This window comes from Pimephales promelas, chromosome 19 (genome assembly GCF_988280905.1).
Source record: "Pimephales promelas chromosome 19, fPimPro1.hap1.1, whole genome shotgun sequence".
Classification (NCBI taxonomy): Eukaryota; Metazoa; Chordata; class Actinopteri; order Cypriniformes; family Leuciscidae; genus Pimephales; species Pimephales promelas.
In genome coordinates this window covers 6,166,821-6,184,077 of record NC_142787.1, presented here as the reverse complement: position 1 = coordinate 6,184,077, position 17,257 = coordinate 6,166,821, and the positions used below count along the sequence as shown (strand labels likewise).

General features: G+C 40.5%; 2 protein-coding genes across 2 annotated transcripts; both read right to left on the bottom strand.

The window, feature by feature from the left end:
• Positions 1–6,079: 6,079 nt before the first annotated feature.
• On the bottom strand, positions 6,080–11,271 carry LOC120461909 (serine/threonine-protein kinase pim-2-like). Its single transcript, XM_089123826.1, has 6 exons — positions 11,186–11,271; positions 8,547–8,641; positions 8,369–8,419; positions 7,845–8,207; positions 7,563–7,742; positions 6,080–6,575 (listed from the first exon to the last, which is right to left on the bottom strand). The coding sequence occupies exons 2-5, from the start codon at positions 8,607–8,609 to the stop codon at positions 7,710–7,712; spliced, it is 510 nt and encodes a 169-aa protein (XP_088979952.1). The 5' UTR covers positions 8,610–8,641; positions 11,186–11,271; the 3' UTR covers positions 6,080–6,575; positions 7,563–7,709.
• Positions 11,272–11,378: 107 nt separating this feature from the next.
• Positions 11,379–15,767, bottom strand: LOC148970719 (uncharacterized). Its single transcript, XM_089123992.1, has 7 exons — positions 15,683–15,767; positions 13,903–14,124; positions 13,191–13,421; positions 12,790–12,890; positions 12,602–12,652; positions 11,932–12,313; positions 11,379–11,852 (listed from the first exon to the last, which is right to left on the bottom strand). Exons 1-6 carry the CDS (start codon positions 15,765–15,767, stop codon positions 12,089–12,091), a joined length of 915 nt encoding a protein of 304 aa, XP_088980118.1. The 3' UTR covers positions 11,379–11,852; positions 11,932–12,088.
• Positions 15,768–17,257: the final 1,490 nt, after the last annotated feature.

The window sequence follows — 17,257 nt, the reverse complement described above, 5'->3', positions numbered from 1 at the left end:
ACCAGGATATTTTCAATAGCTCAACCCAACTGAAACAACAATTGGGTTTCCCCAAATGTAACGAAACTTGACGGCCCAGCCTTTAAGTTTCGATCCCTTAGGAGCCTCTGTGGTAGTGATCCACCTCTCAAATTTAATCAAAAATATCTTCATTTGTGTTCCAAAGATGAAGGTCTTACAGGGTTGGAACAGCATGGGGGTGAGTAATTGATGACTTAATTTTCATTTTTGGGTGAACTAACCCTTTAAAATAAAGTCATTAACACATTACAAAATTATGAAAACATACAAACAGAAAGGTGCTTACCATTTTAATTTACTGCAGTAGCCAGGACCTTGGGGTCACCATCAAAGTTCTGGCAACTTGGTATGCAGCCAATGGGTGGTAGTCGTTCAAAGTCCCTGGATCCAGTATCTCTAAACCTGAGTGACAGTTATCAATCAGTTGGTAAGAACGATAATGTTCCATGTACCAAGATGATAATCTTGTGGTGACAAAATACACTTTCCACTGCTTGTCCACCAATATGTGCAGTATTCTAAAGAATTCTGGTAGTCCACTGCATTCACCCGCAGACACTATCATGTCCCTCACATACTTGGTCCCATACAAATGTACTTCTTTGGCAAGAGACACATCATCTTCATTTGGATACTTATTTTCTAGTACTGTCCTGAGCTTTTCATCCAAAGATGATATTTTCACTGTTTTACACTACCGACATGCAATTTTGGCTTGAGCAATTGCTGTGTGTCAAGAAGATATGCCATGAGCTTTTGATGCTTAGTGGAAAGGGTGAGTAGTACATTCTTAAAACAGTGAGCAACTATGTTTTTGAAAAAACTATGCTTAGACTCAAATCTAAACGTCCACAGATCCACTAATGGCCCAAAGCATTGTGTGAGATCCACATAGTGATCAATGGAATGTTGGTTTCAACTTAAATTCAGGAAAGGTGTCAGTGAGTAACTGTCTATGGTCAGACAATTTATTCCCCAAGTAACATAATGTTCCCTCTGATAAAGTACTGGACACTGTAATCTCCACAATCTCTTTAAGGTCCATTAAAATTTCCCATGACTGCTCTTTTCAGGTATATAGTTCCCGATCAAGAGAGGTAGTAAACGTAAAAGTGTAAAAGTTTTCATGTCCATTACCGTTTACCTTTCCAGAGGCAAGGCTTGTCTTTGTAATTGCCTGTGGCTTGTTGACCAAATCAGAGAATTTGTATGGAAACTGTTTTATGCGGTTATTCAGTCCATCAAGCGTAATGAAACCTTTTCTAATCAATTCTTTCAAACACAAACTTAACTCCACGCGACAACACCTTCAAATAGATCTTGCAAAAGATCACAGGGAAATCCAGTAACTGGATGGAAGAAAGACAACTTACTTAAAGCACAGGGTGATTTAACCCCATTCACAGATGGCGTATCCCTCAACTTGAGTTGTTCCACAAAAGAATCGTGTTGCATCACAGTTCTCAGTGGAAAGTTCCTTGGCTCACAATTTCCAATTTGGTCTCGACTGATGCAACAAAATCTGCAGAATTTTTCGACATTGAAAGCTTCCTGAAAACCTGCTAAGCTATGTGCACCAAGGTTGTCAGCAGAGACACAGAACACTGTTCCCTTTACAAATGTATCTAGAGCCTCAACACACACTCCTTTCTTTTCAAGAAATCCAAGATCCTTAATCAAAGGATAAAGAAAGGCATCATACCCAAATTGTCTGATATCGACAGTTTTTCCAAGACAAGCCAGTTGAATTAGGGGGAGAGTAGAGCGAAACTTGCTTGGTAAATTTAACAAAATCCAATAGACGGCAGTAATTTTATGGATTTTTTTTGAGGACCCCAAAGGATTACACAGTTCCAGGTCATCTATGTAAAGTCCTATAGAGATACTTGCATCTTACACACCCAGAAGACCATTGTCTTTGTAGTACTGTCCGTCTCGAAAAGAGCAAAAATGACCTTGGTTGTCCCCCTGACTAAATACCAACTTCGCTGCAAAATCTGGCTGTCTCAACAAAGTTTCAAGAACCTGTATTACTGAAACATAAACAAATGTTTGTTTATGGGTTGTTTTATATGTATACTCAGTAGGCTGAATTACAGGGAATTTTTCTTTAAAAAAAAGATGTCTCCTGTGATCAGTGGCCAATGCATCATTTCCTTGAGTGCTTACAATTAATGGATTTGTTTCCAAGACAACATCATTAATCTTATTGAGAACACTATCATCTAATTCAGTACCATGTTCTGCAAGCACTGCTTTGATACCTTGTTGAGAGTGGGATTCTGAAAAATGTAAAATGTAATTAAACCCTTCAACTATTTTCTGTAGAGCTTGTCTACTAACATGTAATTCAGTTTGCATACGTAGAAAAAATCCAGGAGCCCTGTGTTCAAGAGTCTCAGCATCCACAAACTCCTCCTTTTCTTGGACATCTGAATTTCCAGAACCTTCCAGATGAACCTGTATCTTCCTCAATACAGATACCTAATGGTTGTTCAGAGGAATCGGTCTCTATGGATACAGGTTCATTTTCTAAATCTGCTCTTAAACAGGTTCTGATATTACCATGCTTGTGTTTCCTACTTTTGTGTGAACTAAAAGTCTTTAGATTATCTGTTTTAAAACTGCATCTCAAGAAGGGGCAACAAAGAGTCTCATGTTTTTTTTTAAATGGCATCCAATGTGTGTGAAAAAAGACTGCTACGTGCAGATTTCCTGGAATTCACATAGATCACAAAAAAATGTGAATTTATCATGTATTTTGGCTGTCCTACAATGTGATCTGGTCAAATGTGACTTTAAAGGGTTAGTTCACCCAAAAATGAAAATTAAGTCATTAATTACTCACCCCCATGCTGTTCCAACCCCGTAAGACCTTCGTTCATCTTCGGAACACAAATAAAGATATTTTTGATTGAATCTGAGAGCTGGATCACTCCTACATAGAATGCCTAAGGGACTGGCTCTTGACGGCCCATGAAGTCATTAAAGAAAAGGTTTAAATATTCCATGTGCCTACAGCGGCTCAATTATAAGTTTATCAAGCGACGAGACTACTTTTTGTGCGAAAAAAATAAATAAATAACGACTTAATTCGACTATTCTATTACTTCCTTATGGGCGCATGCGCGAGAACTGAGACGAGGACGTTCTTCTCCTTCGACTACTTTTTGTTACCGGCTGCTCACCGCTTAGGAGTATTAAATGCGCATGCGTGACAATGCGTACACATCCATGTGTAAAGCGTCAGTTTATGACGCCTTGGGATGAGAACAGGCTGGTATTCTTTGGCTTTTTAGTACAGTAGTACATGGATGTTTTCTTTGTTTTCTTTCCTGTTTGTTTGTCCTGTTTGTGGTTCTTTTATTGTAATGTACAGCACTTTGGAACTACAGTGGTAGACAGTAAGGTGCTATATAAATGAATAAACGAAGGAACGAACAAAATCCTACGAAGGCTACATGGTGTGTCCTTTGAAGGAGGATCCATTGTGAGTCCATGGCCTTCAGCTTAAGAGTCCATGAAGTTGACACTAACTGAACATAAATAGAACAATATCATTATTGTACCACAAAAATATGTATATTACACACACACAATTATACTAGTATATTTGTGTATTTTGGTATGCTACTTCCTCCAGCTCATGAGGTTTCTTGATTCAGGCTGAAAGGCAAGTGATTCATCTTTTTTTTAAAAAAATAATTGTAATCTAACCTTTGATATGTCTTCACCAAAACCATAAAACAGCAGATGCACAACAACAGATCCATAGAGAAAACAGAGTAAGACCAATTCATTTGCTGATCTGCTAAGCAAATTTAATCATGTTACATAATAAAGATTTTAATTATTACTAGAATTGTAATGATTGTTGATTGTTTGTGGCAATGTTTTATATTTGTATATTAACCATTTTTAACTATTTATTAAAGAATGTTTGTCATTTTTACTAGTCGTTTTCTATTTTTTAAAAATTTTAATCAAGCCCAGTAAAAGAAATTGTCTGCACATGAAACACTGTACAAGAAACAACAGTAAACAAAGCAAACAAAAAGATCACAATTCGAGATGTTGTACTTCCACTAGTTCAGTGGGTGAACTAACCAATTAAAGGGTTAGTTCACCAAAAAAATGAAAATGAAGTCATTAATTACTCACCCCCATGCTGTACCAACCCTGTTAAACCTTCGTTCATATTCGAAACACAAATGAAGATATTTTTTGATTAAATGTGAGGTGGATCAGAGTTCAAGAGAGTCTAGTCGAGAGTCAAAGAGATTTCCACGACACATCCGCGAGAACTGAACAAGAAGTCGTAGAATAAGAACGCAATTCTCAGTCCTTTAGGGAGCCTATATAGCAGTGATAAACCTCAAATTTAATCAAAAATTTCTTCATTTGTGTTCCGAAGATGAACGAAGTTCTTACGGGGTTGGTACAGCATGGGGGTGAGTAATTAATGACTTCATTTTCATTTTTGGGTGAAATAACCCTTTAATTTTAGATTGATTAAATGAGAATCAATTATTTATCTAATGGTTTGCTGTATGTGGATATTTGAATTTTGAAATATTCAGAGTAGAGAATGATATTCCTAGGTTATGTGTAACACTACATTTTATTTATGTTACCAGAATGACTTTCCTCTTTCTGAATTTGTCGTAAGTGAAACTGGGGGAGTTTTTGCACTGTGGGTTGGAAATGTTTCGGTGACCTGTTCATCATTTTCTGCACTAACCAGCAGATTTAACCGTAAGAAAGTTCAAGGCTTCCTATAGCTCACTGTGTTTGTGGTTTGGCTGGCATGTATGTGTTTTGATACTGGCTTTTTTGTCGCTTCCTGTGTGAGCAATGATAGCAGTTATGGGCTTGTGCAGCGGTACAGTGACGGCAAAAGAATTGAGTTGTTTCTCATGGTTTATGTCTGGACAGGACAAAATACAAAAAAATAAATAAATAATAAGTTGCATTATAGTACATTATAAACTTTATAAACAATATTTTACTTTTGTACAGAAAGTGAATAGCACTATCCAGGTCAAACCACTTTTTAATCGCACACAATTCTTCTTATCAGTTTGCTATTAGTTCATCTAGGCTTGCAATGTGATGGTGAGGAATTTATCGCATAGTTGCCTTTACCCTATCTTATACATCATACACACAAATTATTAGGTTGTCATCTCGACTGTTTGCCAGCTGTCTCACGTCACCAAAGTCAGATAAATCCACCTGCAAATCCAGTCAGGAAACCATGCAAAGTGACTGGCTAAGCAAGGCAGGGAGCTTGCTGACAAATGGGTAAAACCATAGACTGTACAAAAAGATGGATGACGCCCCTTCACTTTCTTCCATTTCTGAAAAGTGAAGCCGCTAAAGACTTACTACAGTATGCCCCAAAAATGACTTCTTGCAGCTATATGGATTCATAGACCCAATATATATGGATACTTATATGGATATATGGATACTTTTTGTTTGTCTACATAAATGACATTTTCAGTATGAATATTTTGGGTGGAGAATCATCTCAATGGTCTCTTTTGAACTTGTGACACGGGAACTCTCTGTTTAGAAAAATCGGTATTCTAACAAATTACAACCCTGAATAGGCTGCCTTTCTCTTTACCGTGCTAAAAGCCTGAACACACCTAGTATAACTATAATGATAAAGATATCTTGGTAACACTTTACAATACGGAGCAGAGTCCCCACCACAAATATAACGACTTAGAAACAATATCTTGGATTTTATTCCAGCGAATGGACAATAAAAACATTGACAGCCAATCAGAATCTATTCCACTTGACAGAGCTCCAGCATTTAAAGTGTCAGACGACAAAACAGCAGTACATGCTTAGAATGAACAGTATTATCATCGGTCATTGGTGTGAACACTAATATAGTTACAATTATAGTTATTGTTTTTGGTGTGAATGGGCTTTAAAAGTACTGGGTCTGCATTTACTTTTTGTCTTTTCTTACAGTGCCTTTCAACTCTCTCTGTTCACGAGCATCTGAAATGAATCAATGACACAAATTAAAGCCAAGTCAAAATGTATTTCTATAGCACATTGTATTTATATAGCACAGCAACAGTGATGTACAATAAAACATTCAGCATATAAAAATGAAGCATAAAAAGAAACCATGCAGTGTACAAAATTAACATTAAACAAAATACAGTAAAAAAAACAACAAATTAAACAATACAAAATAGCGTTAAAATATTAACATTTTTCTTTAGTTGAGGTCTATTGACTAACAGTTGACTGTGGAGTATTTAATAGTAAGGAAAATTCATGAATAGTTGGCTTGGCAACCTATCACAGTACCACGCTTGAATTCACTGAGCTCCTGAGAGCGACACATTCTTTCACAAATGTTAGTAGACGATGACTTGTCTTGACTTTTAAAAAAGCAAATGTGTGTGTGATGACTTGATGACTTCTTTCCGGTCTTGCAGTCTCTCGTGTTCTTGCTCAGACGTGGACAGACTCTGAGTTCCTGTCAGGATGGCGTTGGACTTCAAGCATTGGACTGTTATTTCCTATCCAATACAAGGATTATATAAATAAATCAACTCATGAGTGATATTTTAGAGCTAATTTAGAACAGAATTCTGTTTGCATTACTGATTCTGTTATTTCCTGTTTATTACTGTGAAGCCGCTTTGAAAATCTTTTGAAAATCTCACTACAAATAATCCAGAATTGAAGACAAAAGGTAATAATCCTACTCTCTGTTACACTTCCTCACACCTGAAACTGATCGAGTGAATCTCCTGAACTTCTCCAATCTACTGTAGATCATTACTAATCCATTTATGTTGTAGCATCTGCTCTAACGTCGGGCGTTTAGTTGGATCCCGGGCAAGACACTGGCTAATCAGATCCCTGCATTCTGTACAAATTTGAATAAGGAGAGAGCTGGTTAGTCATGACCATGTGACCTGGCATCTATGAAAATAGCATCTAAAACATGATTAATATGCTGCAAAATGTGTATTATCCCATTTTGCAGTATATTTACTTATCTTTACTTTAAAAGTGAAGTATGTTGTTTCTGCGACACTAGTGGCAGTGAAAAAATGACAGAATAAAGCATATTTTCAATAAACCTTGCATATACCCCCTCCATGCATCGCGTCTTCCCCGACTTAAACATCACAAACAAACTCTTACTGGTTCGTGTTTCAGCTCCAACATAATAGGAATACTTTTAGCTGTGTTGCATTTGTCTTTATGAAAATGTGTCTTTCTGAACGGGTGCATGATGATGCTGTATGGTATTGAAGCATGCTCTGTAGCGTGTAGCTCTGTTCACTTTGATGTGTTCATGAGTTTTGGCTCTCACTCCTGTAACTAAAGCTGCATTTCTTTTCCCATGTCTCCGCCTCCTACAGTAGCGACGCCCCAAACTCTACTCTACGTTGAGCTATATATAAGAAATCTTACATACTTCACCTTTAACTGTTTCTGTACAAAGCCTTTGCTTTATGTGTGTATTTATCAATGTATGAATATTATTCACTCACTTTTGGATATGGTGGGGTTCAGAAATGTAACTTTGGCTTCTGTGATTTGTCTTCTATTGCGAAAAGGAGTAAATTGGTTCATCATTGTGCACAACAACACTCCTAGAGACCAGACATTTGCTGGGACGGCGTGGAATCGAGGTTCTGTCAAGACTTCTGGTGGGCAGTAATCCGGCACTCCTGTAAGCAAGACATTTGCACATTGTTGAGCTTTTTTTTTTTTAAACATCCAATAATTAGTAAGTCCCTGCATTCAGGTTTCCACACTCCCAGAATGCTCACCAATGTGTCTCTACTAAACAGCTGACCGCAGCCAAAGTCTATCAGCTTGAGCTGGGTCGGATATCTCTGCAACAGGAAATTCTGCGCATGGATGTCGTGGTGAAAAACCCCATGATGGATGCAGTGTTGCACTGCCAGCACAGCCTGTCGCATGAAGAACCGTGCTGTTGGTTCATGCATTTGATAATTACGAATGATGAAGTCCCGCAAGCTCTCGCAGTGTCCAGGATACTCCATAACCAGAGTGAACTCTTTAGGATGTTCAAACCACTCGTACAGTTGTATGACGAAGGGGCTTATGGGTTCTCGCCTCATCATCGTCAGCAGCGCCACTTCTGTAACGAGAGGTTTGGGATGCCCAGGCTGGAGAAAAGTAGCAGACAGAAGGTTAGCAGGGTAAAAATCTGAAGAAAACGCTTCATTTTTAAATGTACTTTTCTTTAATCTTTTTAGACAAGTAATCTTATCTAATTGTAATCTGCACTTAAACAACTCAATACATATTCGGTTTTTGGCCAACTTACAATACTAAGATAGCGATTGTTGTCGATCTTGCGGATCCGCTTGATGGCAACCTGCAAAAACAACAAGCAGTTTCAATAACAGTATTCAAGCACTAAGTATTAAACCATCTGTGAATTGTTTTAAATATGTTTTGATGCATGCAAGAGCAAAATGTTTGTAGAATTCGGTAAATTTGACCTTTTTGCCATCAAATTTGCGTATTCCTTGGTACACCCTGCCGAATCCTCCGGATCCAATCATCTTTGTAATGGTATAGAGAGACTCGAAGGACTCTGAAAACAAACAGAAAAATATTAGTTTGCTAGCTAATATTATAAAGGGGGAAATTATATTAAAGGGGTCATGAACTGGCTTTTTAAATGTTATTATATTGTTGTCTGAGGTCAACTTCTAACGTTCGCTTGGTTTTTGCATTCAAAAACATCAAAATGAACAAGTAATAGGCTATTTTGTACCCTGGTTGTGAGCCTACCTAAAAAACAGTCGGTTTTTATGGGCGTGTCGCACTGAAGACTTGGAAGTAAACACCCACTGCTGTGAGTGGAGAACAGTTTTGCATATTATAATGAGTTTCACTCACCCGTCGGTGTACGTGGGGGAAAACGTCCTATGTTGTCAAATGGCAACCGGATTCGCCCATACATGTTCAACCCAGAGTCCGTGTGTTGCACAATATTCCTGTCAGATCCAATATAGACGGCACAGCACCGTTCTTTACTCTTAATCGGTCTGCAAATCCAGTCTTGTTGACAAAACAATCCTCAGTGAAATGAAGCGAACAGACGACGATGTTTTACCTCATCAGCTGGAACGTCATTAAAAATAAATTTTATCCATGCAGTCCTATTGGAATCCACAGGAAGCTTATGCAGCGACTGTCTTGCACAACTAGGCACTGCACAATATTCTATATCGCTCCGTAGCGATCCAGTTTGTCATCACGAGGTAAGCATGTACAACTAATTGAAATACAGGCTGATGGTCGACCTGCTGGGCATTGCTGCCTGTCGCACCTCCACCGGTGCCTTTTGTGCAGGTGTGCTCCACCTCTTTGGCATAAGATGGGTTAATCAGCTGGGGACCACCAGTCATCGATGTTTCGCTCCTTTAACCCCAGTACATCTCCTGGTGGCGGAGCGATGGCAGGGATCACTCCCTGCCACCCCCTGCTGATGCCCTAGATGTTACTTGGCCCCCATACCTTGTGCTTCCTCCTTAGCCACAACCAAAAGCTGCCCCTCTCAGCCTCCTCTGCCAGTTCTTTAATGGCTTTTCGACACCCTGCTCCTGTACATCCCATCTCGCGGAGCAGACGAACCGTTGAGGACCCAACAAAGCCCCTGCATCCCACTTCAACTGGCCACGTGGTGGCTCTCCAGACAGCCTCTTTGCAGGCTTCTGCCAGATCTGCGTACTTGGCACGCTTCCGTTCGTTGGCAGCCTCCATTCCCTCCTCCCATGGGACAGTGAGCTCCACCAACAAGATGGTCTTGCATAACTCTGACCACATGATCAGGTCTGGCCGGAGCAAAGTTTCCACGATCTCCCTGGGGAATTGGAGCTGCCTCCCCAGGTCGACCCTCATGTTCCACTCACTGCCAGATAAGAGGACTCTAGATGTTGCTCTCTGGTGAGGGTGATTGATTTTTTCCCCGGCCCTTGCAAACAGGATGGGACTTCTCGTTGGTCCAAAGGGTCTTCTATTAGCCTCCTGTCTACACGACTCTGCCACCTCTGCTAGTTTCCTCAACACCAGATCGTGTCGCCACCTATAGCGGCCTTGGGACAATGCTGTCTTGCAGCCCGACAGGATGTGCTGGAGGCTTGCATTGCTGGTACTGCAAAGGGGGCAGAGTTCTTCAGTGCCGAACCACTGATGGAGGTTTCTGGGACAAGGTAGGGTGTCATAAGTAGATCTAATCAGGAAGCTGAGCCTGGCTTGGGGTATCTTCCACAGATCAGACCATGACAGATGCCTGTCTGTGACACCTTCCCATGACATCCAGACTCCCTGCCAGCTCTGAGACACCGCCTTGATGTTAAGGCGCTCCTGCTCAGTCCTTGTCACTTCTGCCACCACCATGGCTTTCCGCTCTTCCTTGGAGGCCTTTGACCAGAAGAGGGGGGTCTCACTCCTCCCAAGGCCTGCTCGACCCTCCTGGACTCTGCCGACTATTTCACAGTGTTTCAGCCTGCTAATTGCCCTGTCGACCTCTTCCTGGGCTTTCCACTTCCTCCCTGTTCGTATATTAGGGCCAGCTGCTCTCACCAGTTGATCAGTGGATTCCCTCAGCTCCATCACCATCCGAGCCTTCTCCTGCTTGTATCCCAGGCCAATGGATCGCAGTGGCAGCTGTAGTGTGTTCCTGCCAAAGAGGCCTACCTCTGATTGGCATCTTGGCAGACCTAGCCACTTCCTGATGAATGAGTTACATGTATGATACTTATGTGTGTAATGCGCGAATCGGTGGGCGGGGCTAAACCTGCCGTGGTGAAGCAGGCGTTGATCATCTTCTGTGGGGGTGGTGTTTTATCCTCTTTGTCGTCATAGTTCCCCACTTTTAAAAACGAGTCGTTTTTAGAGGCTGTGTCAATAAAAGCTTTTATTGGACTAACAAGGACGTTTTCAGTTCTGAAACCTACAGGATATTCTTATAATATGATGACCTCTTAGATGTCAAAAGCTCAAGGAAAATTTGATTTCTCAGTTCATCACCCCTTTAATGTTCTCTGAAAACAAGCCTTATTTTTAGTGGAAAACAAGATAATACTGTTTGGAATAATGCTGGAGAAAAATGAGTGGCGATGTACTGTACCATTATTTGTCTTGACGCCGGAGTGATCAGGAGCAGGAGATTGTGGATCAGGATCAGGCTCTGGCTCCAGATCTGCTGGAGGAACAAAAGGCTCCACAACATTCACTGCACTACAGTGGCAACAGCAGCAGAAAACAAACTTTACAGCCTTCCAGAGCCTGTACCAATATTGGTTGGTAAGTCGTGGGATTTTATGTGTTGCGTGACGTCTCTGCGCCCAAGTAGCAGTGATTTGCCTTTGCAGCAGTGCTTCGCCTGTGCTTCCCCCTAATATAGTCCCAAGTCTATATCTGCCTAGGAAATCGCCTAGTGTTAATCTGCGTCGCTATTTGTACTCGTTGTGAATACGCAGGCCACAAGAAGTAATTACGTGGGTTTGTTTATTTTTTTAATCACTTTTACTCAGGACATGCTAGCTGGCAACAAAGGAATCCATTCATTGTGCTAAGCTAAGCTAGCGCCGACCCTATCAAACAAAAACAATGCATGCACTGAGACAAATGCATTTGCACACATCTAAATGTAGGAAAGAATGTGAATAAGCCATATTTCAAAAAACGGTGGAGTTTTCCTTTAAACAGCACGACACCTACAGTCCAGACGTATGCTGGCTCGGCGTAGAACACTTCGTCCCTCAAGACCTCAGGTGGGGTGTACATGTGTGCTCCTAAAAGAGAGATTTTTTTAGTGTCTATAATACTGTGGTCAATTGCTGTTATGTACGCTAAAATAAACTGCTAACACACCTCGATATTCACTGCTGTTGAAGCCCTCACTTCTAATTAGACGACCACATCTCGAAGTCAATCAATTTGAGCTTCAGACTGTTGTCCACCAGGATGTTCCCCGTGTGGATATCACCATGGAAAACTCCACGGTCAACACAGTGCTTTACAGCTTGGACTAACTGATGTATAATCCAGCGTGCTTTTGCTTCACTGATGTCGTCTGAATACGTGATGTAATCCAGCAAGGTCTGGCATATGGATCGGGTTTCTCCATGATGAGATTGACGCTTCTCTCATTCTCAGTCCAGAAATATAATTTGATGATGTTGGGGCATAAGGGAGCTTGTCCCAAACGCAGCATCAGTGCCACTTCTTCAAGCACAGGTTTGGAGTCTTCAGGCTAGAGAGAAAAACAAACAGTTAGTTGGCCTTGAGTAGGAAATTTGAAGATTGTTCAAGATCAAGTTTATCTGTATAGCACATTTAAAAACACCCACAGTTGACCAAAGAGCTTAACAACGTCAGGATACACGCAAATAAACAAACACAGTGGAGAATTTCACAACTCATTGTATTTTTATGTAATTGTAAATAGTGTTTGCATTTACATCTTCTAGACTCACTGCTTCATGTTAGCAACAAGAATTGACAATACTTAAACAAATCTCATTTAGGTTAGTCAACTTACAGTGTAAAGATAACGCTCCCACCCACGCTTGCGTATATGCTTGATAACAACCTGTGAATGGCAAAATAATCACATTAAAGTAGCTGGTCTGCACAACTACAATCTGTTCGTTTTTAAATTAAATAAGACGACACACATCTCTACATCAGGAGCAAAATATTGGTTGAATTTAAAAAGAATAAAACTACCTTGATACAATCACAAAATATGTGGGTTCCTTCATAAAGTTGTGAAAAACCTCCTGCTCCTATCCTTTCTCCCACGCTAAAAAGATCAGACACCACAGTTCCTGAAAAACACACAGGACAAAGAACATAGACATATATTTCTATGTTCATACATATGAATATCAGACAATCAAAGGAAACTGCCTCATTTATATATATAAATGAGGCAGTTTCCTTTGATTGTCTGATATTAACTCAAACGAGATTCATTTGAAAAATCTTTAAATGCTTCTATCTTAGATATCGGATATATGTAGCAAATCAGCTACAATAAGTTTCTTAATGTGATGTCATAGTCTCAGAATTATAAGTAGGAAAGAACTGGGCAGAAATATCAAGAAGCAAAGGTAATAATGCCTCACCGTATCGCAGTCCGAAAGGCAACGGCTCTGGATCGTCTGGCTCCGGCTCCGGCTCAGGTACTGACTCCGAAACCTGGAAAGGCATCAGCTCGGAGTGGACCGGATCCGACTGTGGTGTAAGGTGCTGGACACTGTCCGGGTCGTGGCGGAGGAAGAGCCCCTTTGCAGTCTTGCCTAATCTCCGGAAGAAGGCACGGACTGCTCTCCTCTTCCTTCCTTTCTTAGCTTTTCCTAAAATGAAGAACAATCATTAGGTAATATTACATTAACATTAACAATGAGCAATACATTTGTTACTGTATTGTTAATGTTAGTTGATAAAAATCCATGAACTAACTAATGTTTACAAATACAAACTTTGATTTTAATAACGTATTAGTAAATGTTGAAGTTAATATTAGCAAAGATTAATAACTGCTGTAGAAGTATTGTTCATTCTAAGTTCATGTTAAGTAAGGTAGTTAACTCATGTGAACTAATGAACCTTATTGTAAAGTGTTACCAAAATTGGTAACATAAAAACATCTCTGTGAATGATGATTAGATTAATCAAGGCAAAAAGATGGAAATAGTATAACAAAGATCATTTGCAGATTTTTAACTCAAGCGATGTCAAATCAGAATTATAGCTGAAAGTAATAATAATAAAAAGAATAGATCAGAGAAAATAACAGATGGCAGAAATAAGATGAACAAAGTAATAATGACTCACTTTCATTCAGATCAAAACTGGAGGGATTTGAAGCAGGCGACAGCTCAGAATCAGCAGGATCTGTGATCAGCGTTTCCTCAATCCTGACGAAACCTGACACACACCGGGACTCCAGATCCTCACACACCTGGCCTGGCAAACACACCAGCTCAGGACATGCGCCCGGCATTGGCATGTTCCACACAGGACTTGAAACACGCTTTAGCTCAGGATCCTTAAGATCTGGTTGTGGTTTAAGACACACCACTCTGTTGTCGTCACGAATGAAAGGGGACTTTACAGTCGTCCATCCATTCCGAAAGAAAGCTCGGACTGCTTTCCCCTTGCTACGTTTTGTAGGTTTTCCTAAAAAAAAAAAAAAATGATTGTAAAGGAAATGACCACAGATGAAAGACAAATATATTCCATAAACAATCATAAATATGGTTTTATCTGATTAATTCATTAAAGAAAAAATAAATTGCACTTTTGCAAATTCATTTTCTTGGACTTGGCCAAAAGTCAAACACTAAGCCATGAGTTCACGAGGGACCAGTGTAAGATTGAAAAATACAAGAACACTACAAAGATTATTCACATAAAATACTTCTTCACTTTAAATAACGAGGAAAAGCATGTGATGTGAAGTAGATGAAAAAGAAAAATTCTGGTATTGTGTTTTGCAATGAAGAAAAGAAAAAGAAAGTTTCATAAAACTATTTTAAGCTAGACACATTAGACTGCAGTCACTTATTTATCATACAACGCACACCAAAAAAATAGCACCTTCAGTAAATTCAATTTTGATGTTTTTTAAATTAAAGTTAGGGTATACGATTTCAAAGATTGTTCATTATTAATATCCTCGTTTAGATGCTGGTTATGGTTATATAGTACAATCCTAACAATATGAATAGAAAAAAGAACGAAAAAAATCCATTCACTCTATTGGCTGTACAGCCGCATAAAAGTTGACCAATGAAAGCTTTGCGGACGCAAAGCTACATTGGTCAACTGCTCTCATCCAATCACCAGCTACACTTGAAACTCCGCCTGGCGCTGGCGTCTCCACCCCACCGCACCCGACCACGCCCCCCTTCTGCGGCATGAGCCCCCCTGCTTGCCCCTACAAGAAAATGTGAAGAATGCTGAAATTTGAGGAGAATGAATATAGGGTCCACCATTGACCGATGGATAAAGCTTCAGCGAGATCTGGGACTGAATACCGATGCTGACACTGCTGACTTTTTGTTGAGCAGGTAACGTTAAACATTTATTTATACTCTTATATGGCGTGAGTCGCGTGACGTGTTACATAAATAGCTTTTTATCAGTCTGACAACTTGCTAATGCTGCCGGTCGGCATTGGAATGTTAGCTGTTTAGGGCCGTTCGCCTATCACGGGTCAAAGTAAATATATTTCTGGAAGTGCTTGATTATATTTCAGTATGCCTAGCGGGTTTCTTTTCGAGCCGATCGGAATTTAAACAAGATGCGCTGTATGCTGCTATAACAATTACTCAAAACCTTCGCAATACTACTTTTATCATATACTTATGGTGGTGGTGTAGAACATTTCATGTGTTGCTAATCTTGCGTTGGCGTGATCTCAAACGTGTCATTGAATTGTTGATGAAGCAACTAAGTTCAAGTGTCTAATTAAAAGGCATTTTTACATATGATGTGACACACTTATGAACTAAGTTATACACCTGCATTTGACGAGTGTCAAGCCCAGCACAGCAATAACTGTATTATTAATAAATGTATAAATGATACTTGTTTGTCTCTTCCATCTCACCTGCTGGGCTGTTCTCCATGGTCTCAGCTGCCAACTCCGCGATGCTGACAGAATCAGACAGCTTGTCTGAGGGAAAACTGGTCATCTCAACTCTTCTCAACTTCACGGTGCTCGATGAACAACAAAGATGTGTGTGTGATGATGTGAAAAAGTGTGTGTTAGCTCTGTGTGCAAATGCTATGTCAAAATCAGTATGTGTAAAGCCAGTAAAGTTAGTAGAATCGCTCTGGTCAACTCTCTCTCTCGCTGCACTTTGAGTGAATGTTCTTCTCTGTGACGTCACAGAACCTTCGATGCAGCAAGAATTTCTGTCTTGTTTTGAAATTTTCAGGTTAGAAACGCTTTTTTCAATGTTTTGCTTATTGAAATACAACATTACTTTGGGACTATCTTTGACTCATGTAACAAAAATGCTTTAAAAAGTATTGAAATATGCAAGTCTTTTAATCTTTTCCTTTGACATTTTTTTTTCTGATTAGTTATACCCTGTCTTGTAGTCTTTTTTTGTTTTGTTTTTGTATTTTTTTTCTGTTTATTTGTTCTATATTGTGATTGTTTTCTTTGAAAATGAAAAAAATCCGTCTTGTTTTGTTTCGAAATATAAAAACACAGGCCTGAAAACGAATCGGTTACCTAACGTAACCTCGGTTCTCTCTAGATGAGGGAACGAGTATCTTTGCTGAGAAGTTGAAGCCAAAAAATTATTCCATAATTTTGTAATCATTGTCAACGCAGTATCTCTGAGGCAGACCATGAGCGGGGCTAGCTAGCAGCTCATTGGTTCGCTCAGAGAAAATGCACGAGCCTATGGGAGAGCGGCGCTGAGCCCGCAGCCAATGAGCGGACGGCGCTCGCTCATTGCGTCAGAGCCCGCCGAAAGGGGCGTGGCTATAGTGTATAAAACTGGCTCTCCCAGGCTCAGTCGTTGATTTCTTTCAGCATGAAGCGAAACGCTGGTGGCGCAAGCACGGCCGGGAACGCAATACTCGTTGCCTCATCTAGAGAGAACCGAGGTTACGTTAGGTAACCGATTCCAATAGTGCAACTTCTTATAGGAGAGCTGTATAGTACTAGACCGCCAGTAATTTAGCCTGTAAGGCGGGGACTTCCAAGTTATAGAATCTGACAAAGGTGGAGGGGGAGGCCCACCCCGCAGCCACACAAATGTCGTGAATGGAAATTCCGCAGGACCATGCCCACGATGAGGCCATGCCTCTGGTGGAATGAGCCCTGACGCCCAGTGGGCAAGGCAGGTCTTTTGAGGCATAAGCAGAGGCAATAGCATCCACTATCCACCTAGACAGTGTCTGTTTAGAGGCGGCTAGACCCTTGGTGCGGCCACCGAATGACACAAACAGCTTCTCCGAGCGTCTGAATGCAGCAGCGCGTGTAGTGTACACTCTCAGAGCCCGGACCGGGCAGAGGCGATCAGCGTCCCGTTCGCTATCGGATGCAGGCAGAGCCGATAGAGAAATCACTTGCGCCCTGAAGGGGGTACCAATCGCCTTTGGAACATAACCGTGTCTAGGTTTAAGAATGACAATGGAGTCATTAGGTCCAAACTCAAGACACGCG